General features: G+C 35.1%; 1 protein-coding gene across 4 annotated transcripts; it reads right to left on the minus strand.

Moving 5' to 3' along the window:
• Positions 1–1,147: 1,147 nt before the first annotated feature.
• LOC127834807 (uncharacterized) lies at positions 1,148–26,636 on the minus strand. Of its 4 annotated transcripts, XR_008028206.1 has the most exons (12): positions 26,428–26,636; positions 24,873–25,062; positions 24,105–24,231; positions 20,908–21,050; positions 19,816–19,933; positions 16,541–16,728; positions 15,564–15,696; positions 14,571–14,693; positions 13,590–13,799; positions 12,221–12,320; positions 11,749–11,858; positions 9,626–9,953 (listed from the first exon to the last, which is right to left on the minus strand). XR_008028206.1 is itself a non-coding variant. In XM_052360856.1 (11 exons), the coding sequence occupies exons 1-10, from the start codon at positions 26,522–26,524 to the stop codon at positions 1,693–1,695; spliced, it is 1,383 nt and encodes a 460-aa protein (XP_052216816.1). In that variant the 5' UTR covers positions 26,525–26,636; the 3' UTR covers positions 1,148–1,284; positions 1,647–1,692. The 4 variants fall into 4 exon arrangements, 2 of the variants coding, with proteins under 2 accessions (XP_052216816.1, XP_052216815.1); XM_052360856.1 differs by lacking the exons at positions 9,626–9,953; positions 11,749–11,858; positions 12,221–12,320 and adding exons at positions 1,148–1,284; positions 1,647–1,746; XR_008028208.1 differs by lacking the exon at positions 9,626–9,953 and having other exon boundaries at positions 10,496–11,858; positions 13,724–13,799.
• Between the last annotated feature and the right edge of the window lie 195 nt (positions 26,637–26,831).

A 26,831-nucleotide genomic window follows, 5' to 3' on the forward strand; every position in this document is an offset into this window, starting at 1 on the left:
TTAATAGAGGTATGTTCTTTTTTTGCAGCATGACATACGCAACCAATGCTAATCAGAGTATGTTTTAAAATGATAATAATGATGTAGAATTAATTCCCGGAGCAGAAATCATATCCGAACATCAGCATTACATGTTGTTCATGGACCGATATATCATAAATCCCCTTACTAGAATTGTTCAAACTGCTGATATATTTGGGATTAAACATTTAACTTTCATATTTAATAAAACAGCAATACAGTCATCGACTAAAGCAGCTTAGAACGACAACAATACAAAAATGTGTGTTTAATTAAATCAGATACATTATAAATAAATATATATTTCAATACAAATAAAAACCCTTAATTAAATGTATGCATTAATAGTTTTCCATGTTTTGTGTCTAAAGGAGGGTTATGATTTTTCTGCGGTATACCATTGGTTTGGTTTGGTTTGGTAAAAGATTTCTCATACACTATGGAGAAAATTACTTAATTTCAATTTGCTTTATACTTCATGGTACATAATTTACATCAATACTTTATGATATATTGTACAAACAACAAAAACAAACACCATCTATATAAAAAATAAAATTATAAATATAAAATATATACGCAATTTACATTACTAGATTTGTGTTCAGAAAGACTTTGTTTTCTTTTAAAATTTGAAATCCCAAGGAGGGATGGAAATCGCAACTGAGGATTTGAAGTAAACAAAGCTTTAAGCTATTAACATGCTTTGTAAGAAGAAGAACATATTATTATAGAAAATATCGCTATGACACAGAGGCCATATTATCAGAAATTTACCTTTGCAATGACTGCATTCGCTTACAGGTTAAAATATATATCAAGCCATATGCCTGTGCTAGTACAACTGAATGTCAGATCACGTTTCGGATATTATCCGATAATTTTAAAAATGTGTCATTATTCAAATATGATAAAATGCAACATTTATGTTTTCTTTAAAGAATCTACACACGTTCCTTGTTGCCATATAAATTAATATGATTTGTAAATTGTTGTTACAAATGTGGGGACTTCATTTTAGTAAACAGGAATTATTTTCTTAAAGGCCTGACCTGGGAGATCTGTCTTTGTTGTTTTTCCACACAGTTTTTAGCAATTTTAAGCAGTTTAAGCATTGTTAACCTGTTTCTTGTACTTCGTTAACCGATATTACCGATGTTCACCGATGTTTATCGAAGATTACCGATGTTTATCGGTGATAGTGCTTCTAGATCCGTCCGCCAGTGTAGTCCTTACCATTAAACAGTATTGTTACAAGGACACCTGAAAAGGAATGATTGCTGGTTTTATGATCAAATAATAGCAAAATGAAACTTCTGCCGCGCCAGCAAGGGAAATTGGACATCAAAAACAAGCGGTTATTTATTTATGTATGGACAGTGAATTGTTTCCAATCCATGCGACACAGGTCTAACGAATATTAACATACAGAAATATATGATAAGAAAACGGGGGAAAAACAAGATCTTGTAGGGATGGTTATACTGATCGCTTAATTAAACGTTCATATATCATTATCATTCAATTCAGTATATTAACCAGGTCTCACTTTTTAAATCCAGGTCAGTACTAATTATTGAAAAAAAATCCTTTATTATAATCCGAAATTATCCAAAATCGCGAACCTAAACCGGATGTCCCTGAAGCCATGTAAAATAGGCCTGAAAATCCTTATCTCGCCTTTAGACCGGTTCCAGCTAAAGCCGACAGCAAACTTGAAAAGGCCTGAAATACCGTGATAATATATAGTATGAAGATAAAACAGTAAAACCTAAGCTGCAAATCCTTGTATAAGGATTAGTTGTTAGGCTTCATAAAGATGTTCATTACAAGCATATAACGAACGTAATACGAAGTGTTTGGGTCAAAATAACAAACACGATAGCAAAAAAGAAGACTAATAATGGACAAAAAATAATTGAAGATCAAGACAATTCTCAATTAGAAACAGAATGACTGGATGTGACCTTCTGAGCGAAAATTAACAAACATGAACGTTGACAGTTGTATGTGCCGAAATAATGAGTTGATTAAAAGCTGAAATGCATACATCGAACTCCGTAACATAGTTGTAGACTTACGTCAAAATATAATTTACAAATTAGAAGTAACTGATAATTGACCTGTAAATAATTGCCGATAATAAACCGGGCTGACTTATCGTGCGGTAAATTCTAGTTATAAATAGTACCACGTTATCGCATGACGCAATCGCCTTAAAGTCCTTGTATAAACACAATGGGGATATATAAACAAGCAGATGTAAATATGTTCGTATGTTCGTCTTTGTCCGCGACTTTCCACCGAAACGTACTTAGCAGCAAACAATTTTCCGTGCAATGGTGAGATCTTCAACAATCGATGACTTCACGAGCACATAAAAAAGGCGTGTCCTTTTATGTACACTTCCCTGAAGCATTATTGATGGTAACCATACCGGACAGATCGGGTTTATTCAGGATATTCCGGCTTCACCCCACAACACGAAACCAAAAATTCAGCTTAAATTTAAATTCATCCCACTTTTCGTGAGTCGAGAAATGTCATAAGGTAGGCGTGACGAGACACAATAAGTGTCAGTGCTAATTTGACTTGTAATTAAGAAACATTGGAACGTAAATTAGTGTTGTTAAATATTTCAAACCAAACAATAAAACATAAATCTAAATCAAATGTATTTGAATTAGTTTACTGTTCATTAACTAAAAATGTTTTAAATTTAAAAATGAGCCAATGTTTAGCAATTTTATCGTTTTTACTATGTTGTTTTCCAAAATGCTTTATTATATACAGATTCTGCCAGTTTGGCCAAATCAGAACTTCCTCTCAGGATTGTTCTCTACAATGCAGATCCAGCACAGTTTGGAGACCCTCCTCCAGTTCTGCCTCTGATACAATACATTGAACTCAAAAATATTACATGTTCCTATTCCTTCCTACGCAGTTTGTTCAAGACACTGCTGACACTCGATCATGAGGTGAAATGTAGTCTAGAGCGTTTTGTCATGATATCATCTGTAGGAGACGCTGTCAGCGGGTCGTCTACATTCACACATGCAACAATAAGGACGGGTTTTAACAATGCATTCCACATGCACTATAAGTTTATAGGTCCAGGTTTTTGGGAAGCTCTAGATGGTCAGAGTATCAAATTGCTGTGTATCATGGGGCTGATTAAAACGCGGATGACGTCGTTTTTAAAGTTTCTACAATCCCTCACACAACTTGACACACTTCATATTGACGTTGATAGGATCATTCCCGATTTGTGGGAGGTTTTGCAGAGTCTGAATATCAAGAGTGTGACTCTGAGTCAGAAGGGTAGGTGGAGAGGTGTGTAATAATGTACCGAAGTTGTCGCAGGTTCTCATATCGCCCACACAGATGGAAATAATTTATTTTGAAATACATGCCAATCTAGATCTGTTAGGAGCTTTGTATTGTATGAATATAAAGAGCCTCTGTCTATGTGAAAATGGAGACGATTTAGAAATCGCTCAGACATCTTGATGTTATCGTGGACAAAGATAGTCCTGAACTGTTCAATGCCCTTCATGGATTGAATATCAAGAATCTTAGTTTGTGTGGCGGGTTCATAGATATGAGTATGAAACATGCTTTGGCGTTCACACAGTTACTAGCATCGCTTAAACAGCTTCTATATCGCCTCAGCACATAGTGCCCAATGTGAGCTTTTTAGATACCGTGTTGTCCATCGTCCGTCAGTCTGTGCATGCGTCCATGAACTATGTTCGTCTTACAACTTCCATGTCTGCAATCTAGAAAGATTTGAGGAAACTTCACATAGTTCATAGTTTGGTCGCATTCTTCCAAATGTTTTCACATCGTTTGGTCTGTTTCATATGTAGGTCAATTGAGCACAAAGTTGATTTTAAAAATGAACATTTCAAATAGCGTTTATGAAAACACAAGGGCCAGGGGTTGAATAAATGTTTGTTAACTTAATCTAGTGATCCACTGATAAGTTTGTGCAAGTCATGCCACTGGGGTAAACACTTGCCAAACACCAGGAGTCACATGATATATATATAATCGATGTCATAAACATCACGGGCGCCAGTCTCAAGCACATGGCTTAATTCAGATTGAAGTTGTTTCCTGTGGCTGCAGGTTTTTACAAGACAATGGTTCTATTGTGCATTCGCATAATATCTGTATACACCCCAGAAGAAGACGTTTAGTCGAAAGCGCTAGGTAGAAGATACTCATTTTTTACACTGTTTGAACAATTTCGTTCTGATATATATATATATATATTATTTATATATTAATTTATTTATTTAATTATTTATTCACGCCGCCATTTACAATGTATATCTTCCCTGTTCAATAACATAAATGTCAAACTTTATAAATAAATGCACCGCGTCATGCAATGTCTGAGACAATGGTTGCATCAGTATGAAACCTTATATTTCGTGAAACCTTAACGATATAGCTTGAAAGTACATGGTATTTGATGATCATCATACATTTAACAGAGGTATGTTCTTTTTGTAACATGACATGAGCATCCCACGCTTAAAGTGGGTATGCACGATTTTGTCAAATATTTATTATTTTATATAAAATATGTAAAAAAAACATATTATACATATATTTCAATATAAATAAAAATAAAATTTAAAAAGAACATGTGTCGAAAAAAAAACGCAATAAGCCAGGCACGTCGTTCTCGAGTTAAAATCAGCAACAGATCACTTTGTAAAATAATAAAAGGATCCGTGTGTGTGTATTTCGAAGTTTTCGTGGCTGCATTATGTGAGGACACAGAGTGATTCCCTAAATGCTTTCTAATATAGTTACTACACTCATGACTTTTAGGACGAATTTTGATTAAAATCTGCAATTTCGAGCCATTGAGTTTGAACTAAAATATATTTTATTCATGTGTGGGTATTATTCCGTGGGGATAAGCAGAGGTACCCAGAGGAAATCCAGCCTGTCCGGTAAGGTGACCAAGAACCTTACGTATTAAACCAGCCAGTGTTGTTTTTCACCATTTGGGAATGGCGCCGGGAGTTTTGGATTGGGAAAAATCGCGGCATTTTGCCCAAATTTGGAAATTAGTGTTGTTATTTGTTTGCTAACAAATGCTTCAAAAATGAGAATATAAGTGTTTTAAATATTAAATGTAATATTATAACTTAAAGAGCTGGATGAGAGAATAACTAAATGTCGATCTTAAAAAAAAAACACAAAAAATGTTTAAACATTAAACTGGGAATTTTTAAGTCACATAAAAAAAACACTGGTAGCGTTAGCAGCGCGTGTACCCATCACGGTGCTAAACGGACAGCCTCCAAACGATCCCTCCGCAGGTGCGATATTTATTTCACCGAACTCTAATAATCTTATCAGCAATATGCCATTGAACGGCGTTGATCTTTTCTAAAAAATTTAATTTGGCGTCCCTGTCCGATACGCATCAGAGGTGTGCTTGAAAACTAAATGTGTTCACATAATTCGCATGGATTGCAAGGCATACATTTTCTAAGTCTCACCTTGTACAGCAATCCGAACAAAACAAACTTGCAGAAAACTTGCAGACTTACAGTATTTAAATGTTTTGTCAAACGAGTCGTGAGCCTTCTAAGACACGTAGCAACAATTTTATGCTTTGTATTTTAGGTTCAAAATACGTGCGTTGTATTTATCGGAAGCATGTGTATGTGTTATCTTTCGTAGTGTTATCCGACACAGGTAATTATCTCCATATCTGCTAAAACAATATAATTAAGTGACATTTTCATTCCGTCTGAAAGAGAAGTTGATAAAACTAGTCCAGTACTTAGAAAGGTACGCGTTTTATATCTTTTCATCGCTTTCATTCAAAATTACAGTATTGCGCTGTAGATACCTGCGTCTTGGACTTGAAGAAACAGAGTTATAAATTATATTAAGCGTACATATGCGGCAAGTTTGATGATTTTGTTTTTGGCATGCATATTTATAAACTCGAACTTTGCTTGATATGTAAATAATTCGAATACAAAACGAAACTTGTTTTCCTTAGAAAATATATTTTGCAGCCCATACTTGGCGAAGAAATATGGTTTGAAAAGACTTCCGCAAATTGTTTAATCGATAAATGCACTTTCTCATACCCGCGGTGTAGGAAAAGGTGTATTTAGATTTTTGTTTCAAACGAATTTTTATTCAATGTAACATAATGTTGATAGAAACGTTTTTTTTTACTTAAACTGCAATTTCAACTGATTGATTTGTCCTTAGCTATATCAGCTCAAACGCTTAACATCACTGGTATATTAATATGCAAGTGTGTTTGCTATTGTCTTAATAGTATGGTTTAAATAAAAATATGTGTATAAATAGTATGTTTAATAAACGATAAGCGAAGTGATCGTGAGCGTAAAATACAAGTAAAAAGGCGCTCTTTTCCTTAGTGTGAAATCTGTTGCTAAAAAGACACATCCAAGAATTCCTGAAACTCGTTTCTTAAGTTGATTGACGAGACCAATACATGGTTCAATCAGCTGTAATAAAACTCTCAAGTCGTAGTTTCTGATGATTATTACATTCCTTAAAAAACACGACGAATGTTATTATGGCTCTTTATATCACGTTTTTATGCAAAGCGGTTCAATACAAGACGGTAAAGAATATTTTCTATAATTAGATTTTATGTCTTGTTGGTATAAATTACAAAGCACTATTGTATTATTACATTTTAAATGCATGTACTCGCTAGTTAACTTGTGTTCATGTTGTTTGCATGATTTATTTGTATTATGTTTAGGTAATGGCGCCTAAAACAACACTGTTAATAAGCCTTATGATCGCAAGTTTGGTCACCTTGACACCTCGTGCTGAGGTTATCGACAGCATATGCTTTCCTTGTTCATGCGTTTCGCAGAATGACCAAGGATTGTACAAAGTGAACTGCAGATCCAAAGCCCTGCTACACGGTAGTTTGTCAGATTTCAAACACAATTTCCGAAGCTCAAGTGTACTTACTTGACATGTCAAACACCAGATTGGATAATTTGACAACTAGAGCAAAGATGCCTTTTGCAGATTACAACAATTTACAAGATTTGAGTATGGAAAATACTGATATCAATTCCATACAAAATAACAGTGCGACAATTCAAAGCCAAACATTTTCAGGCCTAGGAAAGTTAGACTATCTTAATATTGCACATAACGATAAATTTCCAGTAACCAATGAAACGGATGGAATTTTTTTTCGAGCGTTTGACATCTCTGAAAAAACTAGTAATGTATCAAACTAATTTAATTCCAATCAAAGTCAATATCGGTTATCCCGGACCCAGCTTGGAAATATTTCAGTATTTAGAAGAATTATGGATTGATGGATTTTCACAAGTTCCTTTTGGAGAAAAAAATCAAAATATTACGAATCTAAAAATTATTCGTTACGAATCTAAAAATTATTCGTATATCCGGTGACCTTATTTGGCCAGAATTGCAAAACCAAGATTTCTAAAGCTTTAATAATATCACAGATAACATTTTGGCAAACTTGAGACATGTCTCAAATTTATCAATCATCGAATACGGAGTATATTATATAAGTACAAACGCCTTCAAAGGTTTGATGGGAATACGTATGCTTGATTTGTCGATGAATTTCGCGTCGGGGTTAGATACTCCTTTCAACAGTTTTTGTCAATTTATTTCCGGCATTGAAAGGCTTATTTTAGACAGCCTTGTGGACGTTTTGTCAATTGACTGTCCCATCGAAATTACAACAGCAATGTCTTCAACATATACGAATAAGGGCAAACATATTTGAACTTGGATGGTACATGTTATATGCACATCAACTTACAAATTTTAAAACGATTGAAACATCCTATGCCCATATGGGACTTTAGTTCGAAGCTTTCTCCAAAGTCTTTACCAAGCGTTTATTTTAAAGACACAACCGCGTTAAAAGAACATATCTACCAGAACCGTTTATCAGTAAGCGAACAAAACCTGTCTGGTCGGGGATCAAACATAAAATCAGAATGTCAGAAGCCACGACCGTACATTCCACCAGTCACTATAACTGCGTTCCTACCACCAAAGTTAGAATATATCGATGTTAGTAACATTAAAACTGCATTCCCTATTTACGGTTTGTATATAGATTCAAACAATTCGATTAAAACCGTCAATGGATCAGGCGCACTTTTATTGTGCTGGGACCGACCCTATTCATAGATTTAATTGTATCGAAAATACTGACCTCAGCAACAATTTTTGTTCCTCTGTACATGAACAATTCTTTAGTAATTTTCCAAATTTAAAGCGTTCATACCTTCAACGGAATGACCCTCAATTTGTTGTTTAACACAATATGATATTTCATTCGAACTTCGAGCTGCTTGAATATGTTGAATTTTCTATTAACAAAATAAATGCCATTAATTCGAAACTGTTTCAGAATCAAAACAAAATGAAATGGCTATGTTTATCTACTAACAATTTAATTGGATTCTATGTACATATTTTTCACTTGACCTTCTTTAAAGTACTAGATCTTTCTGAAAATCGCATAAGAACCTTGAGCATTGAATTACGTTCTAATCTTGAAGCCATTGTCTTATCCAGGAACAATGCAACTTTAGCAGTGGATTTGACAGGCACTATGCTTTCATGCTCGTGTGACAACTTAGAAGTGTTAGAGTGGATCTTTGATCATATGCATCCATCGCCATCACTTCTAGATGTTCAGACATCAAACTGTTATTACACACACAATGTGTCTTCGGGATTTCCTACACCAACGATTATCAGTACAAAAGAGGATCTGATCTACAAAATTTATTTTCTAAAAAAAATTTGCGCTTCATACACACCGCTGATTATTTCATTGGTTGCAATCCTGTTTTTTATGTTCAGCATTATACTTGCTTCAATTATACATCGATTTAGATGGAAGATACGGTACTGGTACTACGTAGGATACAATACAGAGCTAAACCATGATGGATACTCAACGATTGAAAGTTCCTTGCGAGATTCAATATTCAAGTACGATTTATATCTCGCCTATGAGGACGACGTCAACGCATTTGTTTTGGGTACACTTTAACCGAAACTTTTGGAGCTGGAATACACAGTTTTCACGCATGATGATATTCTAGATGGATTACCGCTGTACAACGTTATTACAAAATCGATCCATGCCAGCCGAGTTGTGTTGTTGGTCCTTTCAAAGGGTCCAAGGGGCAGTTTGGAGTGGAAAATAGCTGCGCACATGACGAATGAGGAATCAAATCACAGACGGAAACCCATGTCTGTAGCTTTGTTCTACTATTCCGACTCAACCCTAGCCTCCCAGAAGAACTTCAACTGTCACGACGCGATGCGTTTATTGACTATCCTGTTAATGGCAGCGAACAAAAAATCACGGCTTTTTGAGAAGATTTCATCACTAAATTGAATACCATATATTAAAGTTTTGGAATGGAAAGTTTATAATATGCCGACGATTATGTTTGGTATTGATAGTTTATAACAGATTTTTTATGCAATAAAACAATGTGCGCGTAAATTGAGCAATACTAATGTATGATTATTTAATGACTCAAAACATTGTTTCAATGTTTCTGTGTTTTTAATCTAGCTTCATAAAGTTAACACCGTATTTGTGTTTTGTCGTTTGTTATTGTGCAATGTGTCGTATACCTTACTATTGAATGAATCAGACGTATTTTTTGTCGCGAAAGCCATTATAAATGACGTCATTACACCGGTCAATGGAAGAGAATTTAGCGAACCAAAACGGTTTGAATGCAATCGCACACATGCAACAAAATAACACTATCCGTATTGGTTGTGGTACACGGAAAAAATGTAAAACTCTGGATTTAGTGAAGTATCTCCTAATTTCCAGTTTCGAGTACTCACGCCGCCATTTACAATGTATATCTTCCCTGTTCAAAAACATAAATGTCAAACGTTATTAATAAATGCACCGCGTCATGCAAAGTCTGTGAAAATGTTTTCATTTTTATCAAACATTGGATTTCTGTAATGTTCGTAAAACTTTAAAGCGAGTATGCACGATTTTGTTATTGTTAAATTGTAATATATTGATAAAAATATGTTAAAATAACACAAAATAGGCAAGACAATTTTTACATTGAAGACGAATTTTTATTAAATGCAGCAAAGACAAATTAACACCCTGAGCCGATTGTGACGAAGATATTTCGTACATATTTTACTACAATAACCGAATCATTTGTCTTTTTATTAGGATCGAAGTTAGTGTTCGTGTGTCGTATGAATAGATATCATTGCAGGAAATTAAAATGATCGTAAAACTGAATTTAGATTCAAATCATACATGCATGATATACATGCTGTTTAATTCGACTGTACAGACAATTTCGATTTCATTATTTAATATCTGGCTTATTTCGCATTTTTCGACACATGTTTTTGTTAACTTTCATTTTAATTTATATTTTCTTTAAAATTTAAAATCCCAAGCAGGCATTGAAATCACAACTGAGGATTTGAAAGTAAACAAAGCTTTAAAATATAAACATGCTTGGTAAGAATTACAACATATTGTCATAGAAAATACCGTTTTTGACACAGATACCATATTATAAGAAATTTACCTTTGAAATGCCTGCATTCGCTTACAGGTAAAAAAAAATATCAAGCCATAAGTATGTGCTTGTACATATGAAGCCATACATATGTGCTAGTACATATTAAGCCATAAGTATGTGCTAATACACATCAAGCCACACGTATGTGCTAGTAAATATCAAGACATAAGTATGTTCTAGTACATATCAAGCCATAAGTATGTGCTAGTACATGTCAAGCCATAAGTATGTGGTAGTGCATATCAAGCCATAAGTATGTGCTAGTACATATCAAGCCATAAGTATGTGCTAGTATATATCAAGCCATAAGTATGTGCTAGTACATATCAAGCCATAAGTATGTGCTAGTACATATCTAGCCATAAGTATGTGCTACTACATATCAAGCCATAAGTATGTGCTAGTACATATCAAGCCATAAATATGTGCTAGTACATATCAAGTCATAAGTATTTGCTAGTACATATCAAGCCATAAGTATGTGCTAGTACATATCAAGCCATAGGTATGTACTAGTACATATCAAGCCATAAGTATGTGCTACTACATTATAAGCCACAAGTATGTGATAGTACATATCAAGCCATAAGTATGCGCTAGTACATATCAAGCCATAAGTATGTGCTAGTACATATCAAGCCATAAGTATGTGCTAGTACATATCAATACATAAGCATGCGCAAGTACATATCAAGCCATAAGTATGTGCTACTACATATCAAGCCATAAGTATGTGCTACTTCATATCAAGCCATAAGTATGTGCTACTACATATCAAGCCATAAGTGTGTGCTAGTACTACTGAATGTCAGATAACGTTTTAGATATTATCCGATACTTTTAAGAATGTGTTATTATTCCAATATGATATAATACAACATTGATGTTTTCTTGAACGAATCTACACACGTTCTTTGCTGCCATATGTTTTAATATGTTTTGTAAATTTTTGTTACAAATGTGGAAACTTCGTTTTAGCAAACACTAATTATTTTCTTAAAGGCCTATGAGATCTGTCTGTGTTGTCTTTTCACACAGTTTTCAGAAATTTTAAGCAGTTTAAGCTTTGTCCACCAGTTTCTAGTACTTCGTAAACCGATATTACCGATGTCCACCGATGATTATTGACGATTACCGATGTTAATCGTTGACCGATCTTCTAGATCCGTCCGCCAGTGTAGTCCTTCCCATTGAACAGTATCGTTAAAAGGAAGCCTGAAAAGGAATGATTGCTGGTTCAAAGATAAAAACATATGAAAATGAAACTTCTGCTACGTAAGCGATATACGGTTGAACATCATAAACACGCGGTAATTTATATATATATTCACAGTGACTAGTTTCAAATCCATGCGACAATGATCTAACGAATATTAAAGACAGAAATATAAGATAATGAAAAAGGAGCAGAACAAGCTCCTGAAGGGATAGGTATACTAATCGCTTGATTAAAATCCATGTATCATTATCATTCCAATAGATGTATAAACTATATGTCATTTTTAAAAATCCAGTTCAATACTAATTGTTTAAGAGAAATCATAAATTATAATCCGAAATTATCCGAAATAGCGTACCAAAACCGGATGTTCCTGAAGCTATGTAAAATAGGCCTGAAAACCCTAAACTCGACTTAAGACCGGTTCCAGCTATAGACGTCAGTAAACTTGAAAAGGCCTGAAAAACGGTGATAAGAAAAAGTACGCATATAAACAAGTGAAATCTTAGCTGAAAATCATGGAATATGGATCAGTTTTTATACTTCATAAAAATGTTCATTACCAGCATATGGGCCGTGCTCTGTGCAAAGGGGGTTTAATGCATGTTCGTAAAGAGTCGTCCCAGATTAGCCTGTGCAGTCCGCAAAGGCTAATGAGGAACGACTCTTTCCGCCTAAACATGATTTTTGCTAAGAAGAGACTTTCTTAAAACATAAAATATCATAAAAGCGTAAAGTGTCGTAACAGATTAGTCTGTGCAGTCCGCAATTATTAATTGTATTAATGTATTAAACCCCCTTTTCATAGAGCACAGCCCATACACTGAAAATAATACGAAGTGTTTGGGTCAAAAGTAAAATGGTGATAACAAACCAGAAGAGTAATAATCGACGATAACTAAGATCAATAGCAGTTCTCATTTAGAAACGGAATGACTGGATGAGACCTTCTGAGCAAGAAAGTGTCGGGCGAAACTGATGATGATACATGGAAGATGACAGAATTTTTTTCCGAAACAATAAGCGGATTAAAGACTGAAATACATGTATCGTACTCCGAAACATAGTTGTAGACTAACGTTAAAATATGATTTACAAATTAGAAACAAGTGATAATTGACGTGTAAATACTTGTCAATGAAGACCTGGGCCGACCACGCATGTGGTATATTCTAGTGATGAATAAGCACGTGGTGACTTGATACAATATACTTTATTTCCTTTAAGAATCTTAATGTGGAAATACAAAGAGCATATGTATATGTATTCGTATGTTGGCCTTTTCCCGTGACTTTCCACCGAACCGTTCTTTGCAGCAAACGGTATCAGTGCAGTGGCGTGCAATGTGTCAACAAACGATCTTTCAAATGACAATAACATAGTGACGTCATCCTCTAGTAATAGATTGCACGGGCGTGTTCTTCCACAAACGATTCAATCACGAGCACATAAAGAGTACTGTGTCCTTCCATGGGCACTTCCCAGAAGCATGATTGGTGGTCACCATACCGGACAGATGGGGTTTCTTCCGGCAATTCCGGCTCCACCCCTCACAACTACACCAAGTCAACATTGAATATCTTTAAGTGAAAACCAACAGCTAGAAATTAAAGCTATAATTCTAAATTCTTTCCAACTGCGGGGACACACTACGGGTCTATTTATAATGCAGCCTAATGTGAGGCAGATCCTCTTTAAGTTGAAAATGCACGCACATATAAACTTACCGTTCCCCAGGCTATGAAGCCGTACAGCAGCGCCATGTGTTTGATGCCAAAGATACGCGAGATGGTAGCTGGATATACCGCCCACTGACCGCAGCCCAGTCCTATTACGACGCATACCCACAGCATGAACAAACCTTGAGGCATCCCCTCGGTCAAGGTCAAGGTCGCACAGGCAACGGTGAGCCCACCGGTTATGCACCACAAGGTCGCCTGTGCAAGGAGCACAAATGAAAATAAACAGTCAAGTATCCCGTGTTTGCCCATAAAAAGGTTTGGCTAAGTGGTAAATAATACAACTTGGTTGCATATAAATAAGTTTATTTAAATGGGCAAACAAACTAAGACGAAATCATGTTATCGACTTCTAGGAAGAGAATGGTTATCCTGATTTGTTGAATATGAGAATCCAGCTAAAACATTGTACTTAAGTTCGCCAACTAAAATCATGCCTTAAATACTAGTATTCTAGTATAAAAAATTTCACAGTTCACGTATATGTATTAATATGTTTCGGTGTCAATGTGAAAGTCTTATTTTTTAAGAATCGGGTCTGTGATTTAACATGTCGTACACAATAAGTAGCGCTGGCGACAGTGTTGGGTGTCCGCATTATAATTTTCATCCGAGATTGGTATACATTTATTTTAAGTATTTTGTGATAAACATTTCACCTTTGCTGTATTAAATTGGTTTAGATCACTTCACCAAAATGAAATGGCATAGGCTGATTGACAAACGACTGCATAATATGTTAAAAAAATTTTTTTTTAATCGCAGCCATATGATGATAATGTTATATGTGATCTCTTCGTCACATGCAGGGAAAGGCTTACATTTTTTTAATGAAAAGGAACCTGTGAAACTGTCGATATTATTATTTTAGATTTATTTCAAATCGCATAATTGTGTAAGTAAATATTTTTATTCTACAGTATTTTTAACCAATAAAATATGTGAACCAGTGCCGTAAGGGTTACGTACCCTGTACCCGAAACGATCCATGACAAGGCCCCAGAAGGGGCGACCAAGGCAGTTAAACACGGACGACATGGACCCGACAACCGACAGGAATTTGTCGTCTGCGATGAACGTCTGTCCGTATGACTGACAATAAAAATTCGGATCACACAATCAATCTTGAAAATCAAATTGAAATTCGAAAATAAAATACTAACGATTTATTTTGGCAACAGGAGTCAGTTTATGTACGAAGTACATACGTGTTTGAATTATCTGTATGATATTATCGCTGCTTAACATGACAATAATACGTTAAGGTCGCATTGACACAAAAAATTGGCATATCAAGTTTTAATACCGACGTGTTTATTAACTATTAAGGTGATGTTATCCCTGCTATACATGGCTCTAAAACGGTGCGTTCACTTTCAAACAAGAATTGAATAGTTTTAAGTTTTAGGCTTGTCCAGAAAATTATAACAAAATGTATTTGTGAAGGCTAGAGAAATTTCAAACATCCAAATTATAAGATGAAATATTAACGTTTAAGAGACACTTTTTGTATTTTCCGGAGGGTTAAAATGAGATCACACGAGTCTAGAAAAATAGAAACAAAGAAAGCTACAATAGTAACAGCTTTTGCAGTTGCGTCGGCTGCTAATAGTTCTTGTAAATGCTTCATTTGTAGCTTAAGCAACAAGTCTTTTCGGCAAAGGAATAACGATAGGCCGAAGCCAGGCAATAAGAAACAATTATTCTAACAATTATTATTATATTCCACCAATTAAACACCTTAAAAATCAATCAAATGAGATTTAAAAAAAAAACTCATTTTTTATTAATATTGAATAGAGATACATCGCCAGTTGCGAAACTCTTAATACCGAGCTCTATAGTAAGATCGTAAGCAATAGATTGGACAAAATAAAACATAACATATATGTGCACCATTAGAGAAAACATTAAAACGATGTACATTAATTTCACTGTCCTGGAACAATATTACTTAATTACCTTGTAGAGATTAAATACAAATCCAGTTCCGATATTAATGATCAATGCAGATAAGAAGACCACGTAAAACGCGCGTGTCCTAAACGCGAGCTTCATGACTTCTAGTGCCCCCATGTCTTTGGCAGAGGTGGGTCTGAATTTAAAACGTTTTACCGGTGTTAATAAACACCTACAGTGTTTACTTTTATTTTGAGTAGCTTTTGTATGGAACTACTGGGTATGCTTGAGTGTACCATTTGCACGTTCAAGTTCTTAACAAGCGTAAAAATGATATTTATTTCGGAGGAATTTATTTATGTTGAGTGAAAAGACCATCTATGTTAAATAAAAACGATGTTCAGTGATGAAATATTAAATAACAATGATAAGGTTGACATGACGAACGAAAATAAGAAGGCTACAATTTATATATATTTATATATAACAACGTGCTATATATATGAGAAACGTTGTTGAATATAAATGCTGATTTCCAGTTAGTAATGTTCTCACCTATGGGACACAATAACAGTTCGTAATGTTGATAATATCAGAATAAATTTGTTAAGTTAATACATGGCGTATGAAATCCAGTTCAGTGTGCCCATAACTTATCTCATATGCTTTCGCTAGAAGAATTCGATACAATGTGATTTAAATCAATCTTTATAAATAATGAAATGTACAACAAGATTCAGATTAAGGAACAGTTGAGTATACAAATCATTTACAAATGCATGTTTAAACAAATTAAAGCTACAATTTTACCAGCATTTAATAAACAGTTCAACGATTTTGTTTTACTTTGGCAGATAATCAGTTACCAATTGTAATAAATAACATAAATCACAATATTATTGAACTGCCTAGATGGTAGCTGTTTCTTTTAATGGATTCTGACACGTGAGTTTGAGATCCAGCATTTAATCAACAGTTCAAAGATTTTTTTTATTTTGGAAGATTACCAGTTACCAATTGTAAGAAATAACATAACTCACAATATTATTGAACTGCCTAGATCGTAGCTCTTTCTTTTAATGGAATCTGAAACGTGAGTTTGAGATCCAATCGAAACTACTTCCGGTTTGCCAGTCATTTCTATTTTACCATTAGAAATGATAGGCAACGACAGTTCCTCTGTTCCATGTTTGGTCTCCACTAAGTCTATTTCTGTATTACCCAATACCTGAAAAACATGTTAATTAGGTGCTTATGTCACACAACTTCCAAGAACCAGCAATTTCATACGCATGTTGATAGAAATTAAGTTATTAGACATTAACATCTTCCGAAGTAAATTCAAATTGTACAGTCGAGGCGCCAATACCGGAATTCCCTGACACAGGGACAAAATAATGTACGATGATAAATATTTTCTTCTTGCTTTGTTATTAAAAAAAAATATTATGACATTGTGTCAACATTTTATTTGACCTGAAACAGGAATTATCGGAAAAATTAAGTAATGCTCTGTATTCCTTAACGTTTCATAGAGTTTAAAGCATGCGATTGTTAATCGCAATGTGTATTCTAGACGGCCATGCGTTAGTTATACAAAAACATCGACGTTAGATTGACTATTGCAATGTGTAAACTAAATATAGATTTAATCACCTCATTTGTTTATCAGCAATGTTTTAAGTAAAATATCATAATACGATAATAGTTTAGTTTGCTGAAACGGAATTATCGTTAAAAAACGTGCATGTCTTATTTCAAATTAATGTACTTTGTTTTCACCAACGTTCAGTGTAACACAATATTGTAACACGGCCTCTGACTGACCATGGGGTAACCTGTTTCTTCATTGGATAAGACGTTTCGGAATATTTGTTATGGCTGCCAAGGTTTGATATAATTTCTTATAATATAGACACAATAAAGTACTACAATTGTGATGCATGTAAAAAGCAAGAATAACTATTTCAATGCATTCTCAATTCTTAAGAGTTTTTAATCTTACTGTACGTCAGATAATATTTGTATATGTATGTTCATGTGTAAATATCGTGCGTTGATAACATTTTGGGATAATCAAATCAACGTTTATGTAGTAGGGTAAAAAATTGTTCGCATACAATCCAAACTAGTTATTTGTTTTGGGGTGATTTCCGTCTGCAATTCGCCCCATAGGTAGCATAATATACGTATACTGACGAAAGAAGTCCGTTACTGCAACCAACCACTTTGCATCTCCAGAGTCTGCATTCGCAAACAAAATAGCTCCGATCGCATGTTATTAGTATTAATGCGCCACAAAAAAAACACCTTGACGAAGTACATCGGTATTTTCCGTTGCGAAAATTGACCAATCAGAAGATGTCAAGGCTATCGGAAATTGTTTGCTTTTTTAATAATACATTTTGCGGAGACGGATGTGTCCGCCCGGCTAGCTCAGTCGGTAGAGCACGATTCTGTTAAACACGGGGTCGTGGGTTCGAGGACCAAGTAGGATGATACTTTTTCCACTATAATTGAATTGATTTACTTAATTCTTGGACAGAACACACGTTCGGACAAGACCTTTCTGTTAACTTATTTTAGCTTGACCCTTGGTTGAAATTGACCTTTAGTATCCAATTGCTCAAAAAATCTTACTTGATACTGAATGGATTTAGTTGATACTTTGACACACCCGTGTACTAAGGCAAGAACGATCCATAAACCGTACTGTACTAATTAGAAATTACTGCAATGCTTGTCTTTATCAAATCTATGTTAAGTTTCGATTTGGGTAAGTGTATTATATCTTCGCAGTTTAGCTTTTAATTGACAAATACGAAAAATGACTTGTTTAAGAAAGCAGCATTTTCATTTAACCCCAATAGCTAAATCATTTAATGTTGACAGCCTGTCACACTTCCTTACTTCCATCTGTTTTCTTAAAAAAGGTGATTGGTTAGCATCACGGCGTATAGGGTTTTAACGACCACACAATTTGAGTAAAATCGCCCCACCAGTACTTTGAGTACTTTGATTATCTTAGGGTTCAATATAAATTTAAATACATTTCACTTGTCATAGGGAAGCAACCCAAACAAGTAAACATCGTGTATGAATTACTGATATTAGAGTTATCCAACCCTTGCTCGTAATTCACGTGCACGAAAATCTCAGAAACAAAAGGTGAACGTATTTCTTTGAGAAAATATATTTTCTCATGTAAAATATTACTTTTATTTAATAACTATTTAATAACATATTATTGTGACATGTATGTACTATTTTGTATTTTTGCATTCGTTTTAAATAATGTGTATATTGTATTTTATTTTACCTAGACGACTCGCCGTACCTACTTTTTGTGCATGTGAATTTTTCTATCGCTTTCTAAAGATATACATATTGGTTCATTTGTATATTTTATTTAATATTTGTTTCGGAAAATTCCTGTCCATAACATCGAAAAACGGTCGAATTACAATAAAGTATAAAAATAGTTCAACTGCATTCGAAAATTTTATCCACGCAGAGCACAAAACCCGAAAATTTATATGACAAAATTTCTTGTAAAGGATAATTTAAAAAAATTGAAACGTGCTCTGTGAAAAGGGTGTTTAATTCATAGGTGTCAAGTGTCGTTACAGATTAGCCTGTGCAGACCGCACAGGCTAATCAGTGTCGACACTTTCCGCTTTTATGATTATTTTCGTTTCAAGAAAGTTTCTTCTTAGCAAAGAATCAAGTTAAGGCGGAAAGTGTCGTCCCTGATTAGCCTGTGCAGACTACACAGGCTCATCAAGGACGACACTTTATGCATGTGCATTAAAACCCATTTTCACAGAGCGCGGCTCAATTAAAGTCGACAAGCGAATATGGAGATATACTCATACACCATGTTAAGACCACGAAGAGACTCTTAATGATAAAAAAAATATTTTTTTAATACAAAGAAAATCGTTATTGAAAGAGAGAAGTTTTAAAAACGTAACGATTGAATAAATACGTGCTAAAATAACGATATGAGAATGCTTAAGGTTATACGATGACTTTCATACTTTCGATGTTACTTAACCCTTTCCCACTCACAAACCAAGTGAACGTGGCTATATGCCACCAGCATAAAGCCAGAACGGCCGGCGAGTAACTTGCAGTTTTTCCGGTTATATTGTTTTTGCTGCGCATCAGTATATTAGGGTTGGAAATTAAGCCTTAAAAATTTGCATCTAACAAGGAAGGTCTTAAAAGTTATATGACTTTCTAAAGGACTTTAAATGCGTGAAAGTGCGTACCTGAGGGGTAAAGAGCTCTGTTATAGGATTAAAACGGTTACCTCCGGAGCTGGTTCCCGGATACAGAGCAGCCCGAGTACCAGGAGCAAGAAGAACGAACCGCCCAGGACCAGAAAACTGTATGGTACTCGGTCCAGTAGATCCGGTTGTGTAAAATATCTGGAATCATAATATTTAAGTTTGGCATATCCATTAAATCGGTTTTAGCCCACAATGCATTTCATTGACTGTTCCCAGACGGTGACCCAAATCATTTTCTATTTTTAAAGTGCTTTGTTTCATGTATGTGATTTGTCATGTTTTACTTGCTAAAAGGTATGAGATTTAATCGCCTGATATTTGTCTGGAGTCGCATTATAACTATATATGTGACACTCTATTCTAGAAACGGTACTGATCTAGGACTGGTTTTTAATCTATATTCAATGTTGTTTTTGTATCTAAGCAGACACAATACGCACTTCTTTGTTCAGCAATATTAAAATATGTAATTACAATATTGTGAATTGGACGCAGGATATTTAGAAAATGCATACTTAGGATATTTTAGAGCATGGAAAATGTTCAATATTACTGTTTCCTTGCAAATATCATAAATAAAACGAAAATTTGCCAATCTGAATAATTTATTTCAATGTTGTCAATTAACCAAAACGTGAACAGATACGGTTTTCAGTTTACAAAAACCGCATACGTATGGGGCCAACTTGCCTTATTTCACATTGAAGCTACCATTTCTTTTTTTAAATGTTGTTTATGGTATATTCACATTAATTTAATGCATAACACAAACTGTTGTTTGCTTTGAAACATAATCTTCCTTTGTGGATTCAACCGTTAGGAGGTTTACAAAATTAACATAATGTGATTCGCAATGTGCAATATATGTCGTAGGAATACCGAAACTCATGAATGATTTTCAGGAGAGAAACATTTTGAACATGCATATTATCACAGCCTACGTCTTGAATCTTCTCAAACATTTCTCGCTGATGCAGTCCTTAGCTCGGCGGAATTGACCCCCAAAACAACTTAACCCCCAATAACGATGATTTGGTTAACCACTTCAGCTCCATAAACAATGTTGTTGTTTTTTTCAAGAAATATTTTAAACCAAGCAGAACAGTACACACCTATCTCCCTCTTGTGTGACCAGGTCGGGAGAGTAGTTGTCGGGGTTAATGAAGGCGGTGATGATCTGATTGAAGATGCTTGCGGCTCCACCAGAGCCGGCAACGATTATTCCCGCCACAAACGTAGGTCGCGTTGGAAAACACTATAAAGGAAACAGAAAATGACCACGACTGTCATGTTAGAGCAGTAGTTGGTACGCGCACTTCTCACCAATGTGACACGAGCTCAATACCCGTGCAGTGAAGCATGTGCGATTGTTTGGTGGTCAACACACCGGAAAGTTGTTTTACGGGTATTCAGGCTTCCATCCACAAAAAGACATCACACAACATTCACAATTTTCAATAACAATCACATAGTAGGTTTTGGACCATTATGTTACAAAAATACACATTTCGGAACAGTCATGATGCAATATGATGTCTGCTGATCATAATGCCTTACGGTACTTGTTTCTGATAATAAAAGATTATGAAGGGCTAAACACTTTAAATCACAAATGGCAGGTTCCTAAACAGATAGAGCATAGTTACATGTGTTTGGATATCAATAAACTGGCATTATAGACACAAACGACTGAACGAATTTACATTACATTTACAAACGACTAGACGAACTGTCAATACATTTACGACCGACTGGACAAACTTGCATAACATTCACGAACGAGTGGATGAACGATCATAACATTCACGAACGACTGGACAAACTGACATTACATACACAAACGACGGGAAGAACTAAAATTACATACTCGAACGACTGAACCAAACTGTCATTACATTCAGAAACGACTGGCCGAACTGACATTACATACACGAACGACTGATCGAACTTACATTACATACACGAACGACTGGACGAACTGACATTACATACACGAACGACTGATCGAACTTACATTACATACACGAACGACTGGACGAACTGTCATGACATACATACACGACTGGACGAACTAACACTACATACACGAACGACTTGACGCACTGACATTTCATACACGAACGACTGAACGAACTGACATGACATACACGACTGGCTGGACGAATTGACATAACATCAACGAACGACTGGACGAACTGCCATAACATACATCAACGACTGGATGAACTGACATTATATACATGAACGACTGGACAAACTGACATTACATACAAGAACGACTTGACGATCTGTCATTAAATACACGAACGACTTGACGAACTGACATTACAAACATGAACGACTGGACAAACTGACATTACATACATGAACGACTGGACGAACTGACATCACATGCATGCACGACCTGACAAACTAACATTGCATACACGAACGACTTGACGAACTGAAAATATATACACAAACGACTAGAAGAACTGACATTACATACACGAACGACTGGACGAACTGTTATTACATACATACGAGACTTGACGAACTAACACTAAATACACGAACGACTTGACGCACTGAAATTTCATACACAAACGACTGGACGATCTGACATTACAAACACGACTGACTGGACGAATTGACATGACATCAACGAACGACTGGACGAACTGCCATTACATACATCAATGACTGGATGAACTGACATTATATACATGAACAACTGGGCGCACTTACATTACATACATAAACGACTGGACAAACTGACATTACATACAAGAACGACTTGACGATCTGTCATTACTTACACGAACGACTTGACGAACTGATATAACATGCATGAACGACTGGACAAACTGACATTACATACATGAACGACTGGACGAACTGACATCACATGCATGCACGACTTGACGAACTAACATTACATACAAGAACGACTTGACGAACTGAAAATATATTCACAAACGCCTAGACAAACTGACATTACATACACGAACGATTTTTCGAACTTACATTACATACACGAACGACTTGACGAACTGACATTTCATACACGAACGAGTTGACAAACTGAATAACATACATTAACCACTAGACGAACTGATATTACAACCACGAACGACTAGACGAACTGACATTACATACATGAACGACTTGACGAACTGACATTACATTCATAAACGACTTGATGAATTTACATTTCATACACGAACGAGTTGACAAACTGACATTACATACATGAACGACATGACAAACTGTCATAACATTCACGAACGACTTGGCGAACTGACATTACATACACGAACGACTTGTCGAACTGACATTACAACCACGAACGACTAGAAGAACTGACAGTACATACACGAACGACTTGACGAAGTGACATTACATACACGAACGGCTTAAAAAACTGACATTACATACACGAACGACTAGACGAACTGACATTGCATACACAAACGACTGGACGAACTAACATAAAATACACGAACGACTGGACGAACTGACATAACATACATGAACGAATGAACGAACTGACAAGAAATACACGAACAACTTGACGAACTGTTAGTATATATACGAACGAGCGGACGATCTGACATTACATATATGAACCACTTGACAATCTGACATGACATAAACGAACGACTTCACGGAATGACATTACATACACGAACGACTTGACGAACTGACATTACATACACGAACGGCTGGGCTAACTGACATTACATACATGAACGACTTGACGAACTGACATTACATACACGAACGACTGAACTAACTGATTATACATACAAAAACGACTAAACGAACTGAAATTACATACACGAACGAATGAACGAACGGTCATTGTATACTTGAACGACTAGACGAACTACCATTACATACACAAACGACTGGGCGAACTGACATTTCATACAAAAACGACCTACCGAACTTTCATTTTATACACAACATATACACACTCATATACAAATCAATCCATACCCAAAAATGAAGTTGTCTACCTTCACAGCTATGGACACGGGGGTTGGGTCAGCATTTTACCAAGGACTTAGTTAAGGCACAGGAAAAATACATTTTTTTATTTTTTTATAAATTGGATGTAAACTTTAACCTTTAACAAGCACAAAACGATAATGTTTAGAAATTCAAGCACGTTGTAACCCCAAATTCGGATATAAACGCACATCGACAATCCAGATTTGGAAATTCAGACACAGGCGCACCCATAATTAGAAAACTGAGGCACTGTGGCACCGCTTTGTTTAAATGCCCTGGGAAAATGCTGCGGGGTATGTAATAAGTTGTCTACTTTCATAGCTATGGCCACGGGTATAGGGTATATGATCCTGTTTCCGAACCCATTTATGAACCCGTATATGATAACCATGGCTGCGTAACTGCCGCGTACGCTGAAGTAGTTCAATGCTGTTGTCGCACTGAAAACAACCAACAATTCAAAATGTGTTAAACGCTGGCACGAATTACGTATTACCAACAGATAGAAATTCTGAAAATGGGTTGTCAATATACAATTATTGTATATTGACAACCCATTTTCAGAATTTTATATTTTACTATTTTATGGTTGCGTATTACAAGTTACTATGCGTTTTTGAAAGTGTATGGTTTAAGATATATGATTTATTCTTTGTTGTTCAATTTTTTTCTTCATATAATTATTCAAATGGAAAATTATTTCGACAACGTAATTGCAAATATGATACTGATTTTGTCCGCGTGAAATTGATAGACATTCTGAAACATATTTCATTTAGGTATCTAAATTGTTTCCAGATAAACGTATCAAATGTATGTCGTACAAATTCATCTTGCTGACAGTTTGAATATAAAATAATTGCATGTTATTATGATTCAATTTTAGAGTACCTCAAGTGCAGAATTTATCTTGGATACATTAAAAATGCTTGTACATATTGGCAACAATGTTTGATTTAGGATACATGCAGCTGAATTTTCACAATCTTTAGGGCAAGATTTTCATATTTGTGCAAATATATGTTACTTGGAATAATCTGCATAATGATAAAGTATTTGGTTTGACAATAACAATTCTTACCAGAACACTACGATTCCTAATATCAAGGAGATACGGGGCCCAAACCTATCGACCATCAGTCCGGACATTGACATGCCGATTGCGCCTCCGAACGATGTGGCGGTCATAAGCCAAAGCGAGTCTTCGTTGCGTAGTTCCGTTTCCGCTGTGCGATTGCGGTAGTAGGAAACAAAGTATGGCGAGAAATTTCCTGAAATACGAAATAGAAATTATACGATGATGGGCTTTTTTACATCTTTGTTTTTACTATGTTCATATTGTTATCATCCAACGGTCACCAATATTATCAAGTTGAGCGATACCATTGGCGTTTGCTCCTTGTATTATCTGGCATTTCTATTCGCGTCTTCGCATAGTATAATGGCGAAGCCGGAATTAAAGTCCTCCTGTACGTGTGCATTTCTATAGCTAGATGCACACCATTTAAATTTTAATTTAACAATAAAACATTTTCAAATATGTAAAACATTTCTAACACATCAATGTTCGAAAAGTATGCCGGACTGCAGAATAATCATGCTAAGTAGTACCAAAACAGGAAAATATCTTATTGTGATATATTATGTCTTAAAGTGAAAAAATACTTATTTTAATGTAGAAAAGATCATTTTATTCCAAATTACAAGGGTTTTTATATTATTTAGCCTTCTCACAAAAGATATAATCGGAAATAGAAGCCACATCTTAATCAAGAGGTGTTTTGCTGAATCAAACACATATAGTACAAGAAAGCATAGTATTCTTAAAAGCAACACAGATCATAAGACTTAAAGTGTATGTAATGTTAACTCTTGAAATGAAATTACCGTATGCGGTCGCATTTGTTTTTGTTGATTTTCAATCTATTCTTATTCAATATTTATAATGGTGTTAAAAACATACTATAAAAACATTCATAGAAGCATGTTTGTTGTACTACGGTATATACCTCTATCTTAATGAGATCATGTTTATAATAAATGATGATTGCATTGTATTCTTGTTGTGTATTCCATTTTGATATTACAATTAAAGTGTATACACTGCATATGAAGCTTGCCAAATCCTAAAATGTACCATGATTTTAATACTTGATTTAGGATAACAAAACCCTGCTTAACATAGTCTGTTGCCATCGGGATTATTGATTACGTTCCACCTTTCTTGAAGCTGTGGCTCTTTTGCATAATATGTCCATTATTAAAAATAGTTGATTAAAGTTTGAAAAGCAACATATTTGAAGATCACAATTATATCAACATGGCATGAAAAACCACAATTCGATTATTAACAAAAAGGAATATTTGTGTTCTTATAACGATCGTAAAAAGGGTTAAACTATGCATTTATGACAAAATAAATAATGTGTTCGTAACATAAACATCTTAGCAATCTTATGCATGTACCTGGTTTTCAGGTTAAGCATCTGCATTTATTTTCCAGCTTAAAATTCATACATGTTCGTTTGCAAACACGTTTATGACACATAAAATTCAGAGCTATCCACTCAATTTACAAATAACTGTGTATATATTGTGACCACTTGGGTGATCCATATATGTATAAACAAGCTCACCGTATGTGTACGTGGCTCCGATTGACAGATGCATAAACACTCCGCCAACAATCGTTAACAACCCGGCAATATTTCTTGACCTAAGAGGCAACTTCATCTTCTTGTTTGTTAAATGACTTGTTGTTCATTAAACTAAATGCGACCTGCCTGTATGACTTGTAAGTACCCAAAGCTCAACGCGACGTTCGTGTTTGTTCGCTAAAAAGTGGGTCATGTCTCTATAAATACATACATATGCTATATTTTTATATCTTATATAATTGATATCATGCATGTTAAAGGGGTTGAATGACAATTTTAAGTCTGTGTTGTAAAGCTTTATAACAATACTCATAGAAAAACGAATGATTGGGCAAAGGTATTCACGCACAAATTCGATTTATCCGATGTTACTTTTATCTTAG

This window comes from Dreissena polymorpha, chromosome 6 (assembly GCF_020536995.1).
Source record: "Dreissena polymorpha isolate Duluth1 chromosome 6, UMN_Dpol_1.0, whole genome shotgun sequence".
In the NCBI taxonomy this organism is placed as follows: Eukaryota; Metazoa; Mollusca; class Bivalvia; order Myida; family Dreissenidae; genus Dreissena; species Dreissena polymorpha.